The sequence below is a fragment of the Myotis daubentonii genome, chromosome 3, assembly GCF_963259705.1.
Source record: "Myotis daubentonii chromosome 3, mMyoDau2.1, whole genome shotgun sequence".
Taxonomy (NCBI): domain Eukaryota; kingdom Metazoa; phylum Chordata; class Mammalia; order Chiroptera; family Vespertilionidae; genus Myotis; species Myotis daubentonii.
Window position 1 is genome coordinate 34,927,578 of NC_081842.1, and position 9,857 is coordinate 34,937,434.

Below are 9,857 nucleotides of genomic sequence, written 5' to 3' on the forward strand. Positions count from 1 at the left end.
AAGCCTGTCTCCACAAAGCTGCCTGATTGGGAGATGTCTGGAAATCATCGGGCTAATTCTGTCTCCAGTACAGACAGACTTTAAAGTCTGTAAACTCCCCAGAGCTGTAGCAATGCTTAGGCCTATATCAACCAGAAGTCAACCACAGCTTGTGTACACACAACAAGCACTCTCACTAATGATAAACTCCCTGGTTTTCCCAATACCATCCAGGTGGCATCTTTCAGATTATATTTAATGATAGGTATTTTCTGCAAAATCATTTTTGGTATATATAGTTAATGTCATTAAGCCCCTTAAAGGGGAAAAATATTATAGAAATCACAAGGTTTATATTAGTTGTCAAGTTTTTAATTAGTAAAATATTTCTCTGAGCTAATGTTGACACATAGCCTATATAATTTTTTGAAATTATCTGTATTTATATCATTTACTCTGGCATACTTTGCTCTAGCAAACTAAAAATATATTCTTAAAGATGTCAGAAACCAAAACAGATTTAAATTAGTATTGTTTTTAGAATTATCTAGGAACATATTATAGACTACATTTTGAATACGTATATGCATTTGGAGAAAAATCTAAAATTCTGTTTCTAATTCAGAAACTGTTTTAGCACCTTTGTGAAAACTGTTCTTATCTCGTTAACACATATGAATAACTGAGCATGTGTTTAAATAACCAGTCGACAAGGCTGCATTTGGAAAATGGTAACAAATGTACTTTTTAAAAAGAAAATAGATAAATTTAACACAAGGATTTTATTTGAAAATATCTTAATGGGTAGATAAAGTGCATTTGCAAATTTGAATGGCATGCAGTTCTAATCAAACTGTATATGGGACTGTGATTTTTAATTTTTAAATGCAATTAAGTGAAAAGCAGCGGGCCATGTACTTTGCATTTTTTATGATAAAACATAGCAGCGCACATTCAAAACTGAAAGAAGTTAAATCACACCCCACAAAATCCTCTGCTGATGTTTTTTTCTTTAACCTAGTGAAAATGTTATGTTTGAAAGATGAATATTCAGCATACTATGTCTGACACAAAAAGCTGGGAAGAGTATGTCTACAGTGATATTCTGTTTTGTGTGCCTCAGGGCTATCCCCAGGGTATTAGCAAATCCCCAGCCCCAAGGTGAGCTCTGAACAATTTTTTTTCAAATAAAATCTGATTAAAACAAGCATTGGAGCCATTTTGAAGGAAGACATATGCAGCCAAACTGGAGGAAATATCCTCAAAAGACAACAGAGAGTCTGATGAAGAGATAGTAGGGAGAGAGTTGGTTCCATCTGGTTGGCTTTGATAATAACATAGGTGTTTCCATGATGAGCACAGACAAATGTGGGCCTTTTTACCACTAGTAGTTACATGTTCTCCTCCTCTCCTCTTTGAGACAGACACAATTTAAACTTCTCGATCCCTAAAGTGATTGTTAACTCAAAGCAGAAGACGTAGTCCTCCTCTCTAATTCATTATACCCTGGGGATGCCCTTATGTGCCTTCTCTTAAGCAAAAATGTCTTTATCTATCGTGCTTGAGTTGTATCTGGGTTTTTAGATACACGTCTGAAATATCTAATGTTATTGTTTTACCACAGCATTACTCAAAGGTCATCTAATATCCTTTGTTGTTTTTCCCTTAGGACTTTTTCAACGAGCAATAGCTCAAAGTGGAACAGCCCTTTCCAGCTGGGCGGTTAGTTTCCAACCTGCAAAATATGCTAGAATGTTGGCCACAAAAGTTGGCTGCAATGTTTCAGATACAGTAGAATTGGTGGAATGCCTACAGAAGAAGCCTTACAAAGAACTTGTTGACCAAGATATTCAACCAGCACGATACCACATAGCCTTTGGACCTGTGATTGATGGTGATGTAATACCAGATGACCCTCAGATATTGATGGAGCAAGGAGAATTTCTCAACTATGATATAATGTTAGGAGTTAACCAAGGAGAGGGATTAAAATTTGTTGAAAATATAGTAGATAGTGATGATGGTATATCAGCTAGTGATTTTGACTTTGCTGTTTCCAATTTTGTTGATAATTTATATGGATATCCAGAAGGCAAAGATGTTCTGAGAGAAACCATTAAATTCATGTATACTGACTGGGCTGACCGTCATAACCCTGAAACCAGAAGGAAGACATTACTGGCCTTGTTTACGGACCATCAGTGGGTGGCACCAGCTGTTGCTACAGCAGATCTTCACTCAAACTTTGGTTCACCTACATATTTCTATGCCTTTTACCATCATTGCCAAACAGATCAGGTTCCTGCGTGGGCTGATGCAGCTCATGGAGATGAGGTTCCCTATGTACTAGGAATCCCCATGATTGGACCTACAGAGTTATTTCCTTGTAATTTCTCGAAAAATGACGTGATGCTGAGTGCAGTTGTAATGACATACTGGACAAATTTTGCTAAAACTGGGTATGTACCTAAGGAATAAATTTTTCTATAATGTAATAAAAATATCCCTTTAAGCATTTAAAAATAATATACATTTTGTGCCCGAATGATTTAATAGATTAATAACAGCAGGATATTCTTCCTTTTTTTTTCCTCAAAATTCTATACTGTGGTGCTTCAAAAATTAGTGCTTTATTAGTTCTTACCTTTTAGAAGTTTATTAAATAAGCTTACATATATATTGCACTACTCAATAGTTAAATTTATTTTGATGTTTTACTTAAGTAAGACATTATTATTACTCAATAGTGACAAATATTTTATAGTGCTCTCCAATTTGCAATACTATATCATTTCGATTCTGCCAACTACATTGTTAGGTGGGCATGGCAAGTAAGATTAATCCCATTTTATAGAGAAGGGCGATGAGGCTATCAGAGCCTCTTCTAGATATTAATTATGTCTACTATGTAGCAGTACTAGGACTCAAATCCTCACCTGCCAATTCCAAATCTTATCTTTTCCACTACTCCATCCTGTCTCTATTAGTTTGCCTATGAGACAATGAATAGGTACATACATTTAAAAATCTTTGGGTAGACAGTAGCCCATTTGTAAAAGAATGTGAGGCTTACTCACATTACATTATCATCCATCAAGCAATCTGCCTGCAATGGGATTTATACTTCTAAACACTCAAAAGACTGGATGAATTACCTCTTCAATTTGATGTCAACCTAGTACTATTTCTATTAAGAAAATGAATAAAATAATTTTGTTCTCATAATTGCTTTTTTCTTTCTTAGTGATCCAAATCAACCAGTTCCTCAAGACACAAAATTCATCCATACCAAACCCAACCGCTTTGAAGAAGTAGCATGGACCAGATATTCCCAGAAAGATCAACTTTATCTCCATATTGGATTAAAACCAAGAGTTAAAGAACATTATAGAGCCAATAAGGTGAACCTCTGGTTGGAGCTGGTACCTCATCTGCATAATCTCAATGACATTTCTCAGTATACCTCTACAACAACTAAAGTGCCATCAACGGACATCACTTTCAGACCTACGAGAAAAAATTCTGTACCTGTCACGTCAGCCTTTCCCACTGCCAAGCAGGATGATCCCAAACAACAACCAAGTCCATTTTCAGTGGATCAGAGGGACTACTCCACAGAGCTGAGCGTTACGATAGCAGTTGGAGCATCACTGCTGTTTCTGAACATCTTGGCATTTGCAGCCCTGTACTACAAAAAGGATAAGAGGAGACACGATGTTCATAGGAGATGCAGCCCTCAGCGTACTACCACCAACGATCTGACCCATGCACAAGAAGAGGAGATCATGTCCCTCCAAATGAAGCACACTGATTTGGATCATGAATGTGAGTCCATCCATCCACATGAGGTGGTTCTTCGGACCGCCTGCCCCCCAGATTACACATTAGCGATGAGGAGGTCACCTGATGATGTTCCCTTAATGACACCCAACACGATTACAATGATTCCCAACACTATACCAGGGATTCAACCCTTACACACATTCAATACATTTACCGGAGGACAGAACAATACTCTGCCCCATCCCCATCCGCACCCCCATTCACATTCAACAACCAGGGTATAGCCAGATAACAGAAACAAACTCTATTTTTTTGATGGATTGCAGTAAAAGATTACTGAAGATTCCTTGGCTTTCAACCTACAAAACTCTTACTATTTAAATAAGGAGGAATATTATGTGATTATACATATCAAGGACTTTGGGGGTTTTGAAAAAAAATGAATTGTATATATATATATATATATATACACAAATCAACTCTAAAAATGAATTTCAATTGCTTGAAGCAATTGTTCTGAATGATACTTTTTCATTCACATTCAAGAATTAATTTTTTGAAGATTTATGTTACATAATGGAATTAGGCATGTGGAACACCAAACAGGAAAGAACTATGTCTGAAATATAAAACAAATAAAAATAAAAAAACAACCATGAATATGCACAAGGGACACACCAATGGAATGTCAGATAATTTTCACCAGTTTTTATTTGGAGCCGTTTTATTGTGTAGACCATATTTACATATTTGGATAAGTACACAAAACACCAATGCTGTTAATGGCCTTAGCGGAGGCTCATGCTGAAATTTGCCAGTAAAACAGAGAAGTTTAAAGACTGGCAGGTACATTATCACATAAGTGCTGTCAGTATAAAGTTGTGGGGATACAGGAAACTGGATATTTTTAGCACGATGTGCATGATAATCTATATGCTTGGTGGCTGTGCTGCTGATTAAGCCGTAATTAAAATTCTTCTCATCCCATTGGAGTCTTTAATAGGAGCTTCCTCCATCAATTGGCAGAACCGAAAGAAGATTTTAAGGGGCAAAAGTAATTACAATTAAATAATTCACAGTAGTCTTGATAATAGAAGGAATTAGTTCTTAAAGGTATTTGAAGAAACTATAGGTATAGTGATGAATACTCGCTGATATTAATTCCAAGAACAAACAATTTCCTGTGTTCTTAATGTTCTTTTCATTCCCATCTAAATTATTTATAAAAATGTAATCCTAATTGGACATGTGTTATAGAATCCATAATTTGCTGTGGTTTTTGTTACTCTGTATTTTGTTTCCTCTGGTAAGATGAAGTGTGTCCAAAGAGTTACTTGCAACAGTCTTTTATGAAATGAGGATGCCCCAAATTACCACTCTGGTTATAGCTCTCAGTTAATTGATTTACTCATGTTGCATGACAAAATGTTTACTAATAATAATTCAATATAAAATTATGTCCCTCCTCACACCACTTATCTTTCTTACTGAGGTCCTGTCACTGGAATTTACTTGTGCAATCTCAGTAGAGTACAACGTAGATGCAGAACCTAAGAGAGACAACATCTGGGGGATTTTAGTCTTACACCTACGTGTGATTTTCAATGAATATTCTAAGACCACAGGAAACTCTTCATCCCCTGTTGTTTACCGGTAACAGTATATCACAGACCTATCCAAATGTTTGTATATGTAATCAGATGTACATTTATATTAAAAAATGAGATGGACTTAAAGAGCACATCCTGATAAATACTTTCTCTCTTACCTGTACTATATTTCTATTAGACTAAAGTTATGTGATTTTTTTTTACATTTTTTCAGATGACTAGCAATTTTGATAGTTTGTAAGATAATGCAAAGAACTTTCTCTGACAAACTAACTGCAGTAACAGAAACCTTTCTTTTCAGTTACTCTTTTTCAAGAATGAAAGCTTATTATACAAAAAAATTGTATACTACTTGATGGAAAAAAAAAACTTTGTACATCTTGGCCATGTCATTGGTCATTGCGTGAAATAAAGATAAACTGGATAATGACTATTAGTCCAATGATAAGAGACATGATCTTTGCTCATTAAAGAGCTAAAATGTTTATTGCTGTTTTGTCTTTTTTTAAAAAAAAAATAGAAAAGAAACATGACTGTCTCAGAGTCATTTTTCTAGACCAATCGAATTTTTGAAGACATTTAGGTAACTTCTTCAGAAAACACTCCATGGATTTCCAGGCAAGTCTCATCTAAGATGAAACTGATGAAACTTTAACATTATGAATTTATAAGCCCAGTAACATATCAGCTTTGTATTTTTAAATACCTCTTATGGGAAATAAAATGTGCCAATTGTTTTCAATTAAAATCCCAGGTTCCAATTCTGATCATTGAGGAAAAGGTCTCTTGAAAATAAATGGGTGACATTTCATGGAATAAGAATAGCTAGATTCATTTTTAAGGGTGATTGAACTATCATAACATAATGGATAGAAAGTTATCCTTCTAAGAAAATTTAAAAGTGCTGAGCAAGATATTAAGCGGACACTAATAGATAAAATCTTCTATTTCAAGGAATTTCTTTGCTTATAACTCCTTCTAATTGTTAACTGTCAGTAAATTTTAAATATTGACCCATAACTTGAAATAAAAATCTATGTTAGAAACAAAAATTCTTCAAAATCCAGAATGATCTACATGCATCTTTTGCCTTCGGGTGCTTATACTTTTAGATTGTGAATTGCCAATGTAAACCAGTAAAAACAATTATTTAGCATTTCCAATATTGTTTAATCAGAAAACTATCTTTTACTATATTGATTAAACAAAAGATAAAAACAGAAATAGAAATGATAGCAAAATAAGGTGTGAATGGAATCTTTCAGATGCATTATTTCACCTGGCAAAACAAAACATTCTATTTTAATGATGGCCATATTTATATCCATCTGCCTATCTGTTGCTCTAAATTTATGTGTCAATCAATCTACCTATCTGTACCATAACTGACATCTATTTTGTATTAATTTGGGAAAATGGTTAAAGAAACAAACCATAGCCCAATTCTTTTTTCTAAATCAATGTGGTAACAACTTTGTGGAAGATAAAGCAGTTCCAGGTTGTATAACTATTCCCAAGCCGTGGTAAAGTCATTGTGAAGGAGTGTTAGCTCCTAGTTTTATAGTTACAGCAGCTAGTTTTCTGAGTGCAAAATAATGTCCCAGAATAAACAGAACATTAAACACTGTTTTTAAAGCTGAAACATAATTTTTAAATGTGAGAAGTATTTTGGATATTGTTATTAATTTTTAACCAATATGTATAAAATGTGTTTATTTAGATGATAGTTTTCTTTAGGAAAAAATGTAAGTCACAAAATTAAAAGAACATATTTGGCATTACTTATTAATTTAGATTTCCCTGCTTCAGATTAAATTGCAAAGTCAAGGCTGCTAATATTTATACAAACATTATCAATAGATTAATGCTGTTTCAGAGTATGAGAGTGGAAATAAAAGGGACACATTTCATAGTTTAAATTTCTATTTAATATATTGACTAAACAAGATCTAGTTGAGTACTACAAATGTATCAGGAGGTTCATCATTAACTTCATGGAAATTATAAAGTCATTTGCTTAAGCATTAAATGTATCTAATTTTAATTTGGAGAGATCATGCTAGCAGCTCAACACAAAAAAATCTGAGTAATGTATGGAGTTTTTCATTCATGTCAAATTTAAACGTTGGTTATAATGATGCTATAAATTAGATTTTTTTGATCTGTACAGCATGTAAACAGCAAGGATTAAAAAATATGTAATATTAAACAGGAAACCAGAATGGTACTGATTTTCTTTTTTTTTTAAATGCCAAAACTCATTCGCTGTATCTGTAACAAATCCTTCCTTCTCAGTTATTTCACCTGTTAACATTCTTTTACTGACATACATATTAATATATTGAAAGGATACAAAGAATGTGGTTAAATGTGTTCCAGTTTTAAAGACACTACTACATAGAAATCACTGGGATTCTTTTGTTTGGCAAGTTTCACAGAAACATTTCACAGGACAAAATGATGAATGGGATTTTCAGGAAGCTGTCAAACATCGTTGCAGTCCTTTGGTGATTGTTTTCTTCTGTTTGATTGGTTCAAAGACTGGCCTTTTCCTTCAAGTCTAGTAATTAGTTGTTATATACTATCACTTTTTAATGTGAGTGAAAATTAGGTAATTTGGTTATACTTGTGAAAACATGCTCCCAAATAAACCCAATTAATGGGCACTTCCCCGCTGAGATTTTGTTATTATTCATTTAATTATCTTGTCAAGCTTTACTGTTAACAACAATTGTTTTGGCTCTTTAGTCAATAAAGTAAGGGAATTCCTCCAACAGCCTTATACCTCTCCTGCACTTGATACAACAACATACACTGCAATTTTCCATCAGAAGTTCCTCAAGAAATTTCCTACTGACGTGAAATATTTGGTAGACAACTTGATTCTTTTTCATAAGCATTCTGATTTGATTTGACTTGATTTGAGCACTTTTCAGGCCAGAAATCAATTCCATTTGATAAGGGTTGCGGATTATACAAATTGAAATAACCATGTGCAGGGCATAAGTGCCTTTTTTCCTGGTATTTTATTTATAAACCTTATTGTCTTCCTTTTTAAAAAAAAAAAATTTACAGAGCTTGATACAACAGGATGACCATGTTATAAGTTTTCAAAAAGAAAATTTTATTTAGGAGGGTCTTTTCTTGAATTTAATTATATTTTTGTATGATATCAAATGTTGCCAAATGACCTCTGGAAAAGAGCAAAGTGAATTTTTGGAAAGCAAGTTATTTGCGCACCTGATTTAATGATTCATAAGTGTGGAAACTTAAATCTCTAACAAACTTTAACATTCTCCCAAATACTTGCTAAGTTTCATTTAAAAGAAGGTTAAAGTTGTTAGGGACAAACATAAATTAGATAGATACATAATTTTTTGTCTAGCCAATCATGATGTATTCCATACTAAATGCTTACACGATATTTATGGACCTTTCAAATTCATATATTTACAAATGACTTTGTATACCTTCTTCTTCTTTTTTTTTTGACTTTGTGTACCTTCTTACATATGTACTAATGTCGTAGAATTTAGTCCTCTATGGAAAGTCAAACCAAAATGCGAGTAGTTTTGTGTGTAAATGAATGATAATTAAAGCTTTAAAGAAAATTGTCAAGTCACAGGAACAAAAATTCAGCAGATAAAGTTAAAGCAAAGGGACTATTTTTGAATGCCGTGTCCAGGGTGATACCTATTTTGGATGGTGTATTTAAAAAGATTTAGTATTTTTAATTTGTCCTTTGCACTCATATCATTTAGCAAATTAATGGGACAGATGTCATGTTTTTTTTGTAAAAGAGGCCATTGGGTTGTCATGATTCCATTTGTGTTTGGACATCCATGGCTTTTACTAAAAACACGTTTATTATCATAAATAAATATTACTGTGTTTTCCAAGTTGTGCTGACTATTTTTAAACTCAGAAATAATTTCTTCTCTGTTTGACACACAGAAAAACATTTCCAAGATAAATTGTTCTCTTGCAACTTCTTTGAATTGCCCACACATGTGCTGACAGTTCTGATTTGATGGGAACAATATTTTATGGTCTGTTCACCTCTTGGTGAATGCAGGGAGAGAAGTTGAAGAATAAAGTTTGGGATCTGTCTTACAATTGTTACACAGCTTGTCAGAAAAGCAAGAGGACAATATAAGGTGAAAAAGAAAAAAGTAGGATTAAGGAAATGAGAGAGAAAAAAGAAAAAAATCTGATTTAATTTAATGACTTTCTACTTTCAAATAGAAAGTAGATATGTAATAGATATGTATGACAGGATATTAAAAAAGAGAACAAAGATATTTAAATAAACCCCTTTAAACCATAATCTATTGTCCTTAAAAAACAAAATTAATAACATTTAGAAAGAAACAAGAAATTTAATCCATGATCCAAGTCTTGGTTAAACTGTGTCACTGGAAACAAACAAAAGAACAAAAATCTAGAGGGATATATTTCTAGCCTTGTACTATCTACTTAATACTG

At 33.3% G+C, this 9,857-nt stretch overlaps 1 protein-coding gene across 2 annotated transcripts in view; it reads left to right on the forward strand.

Moving 5' to 3' along the window:
• NLGN1 (neuroligin 1) overlaps nt 1-9,271 on the forward strand; it is an 846,948-nt gene extending 837,677 nt beyond the window's left edge. For both annotated transcript variants that reach the window (XM_059687065.1, XM_059687064.1), the window contains exons 5-6: nt 1,649-2,438; nt 3,224-9,271. In XM_059687065.1, the coding sequence (XP_059543048.1) occupies nt 1,649-2,438; nt 3,224-4,046 (1,613 nt within the window). In that variant the 3' untranslated portion in view covers nt 4,047-9,271. The remainder of the gene's footprint in view (nt 1-1,648; nt 2,439-3,223) is intronic.
• The last annotated feature ends 586 nt before the right edge of the window (nt 9,272-9,857 follow it).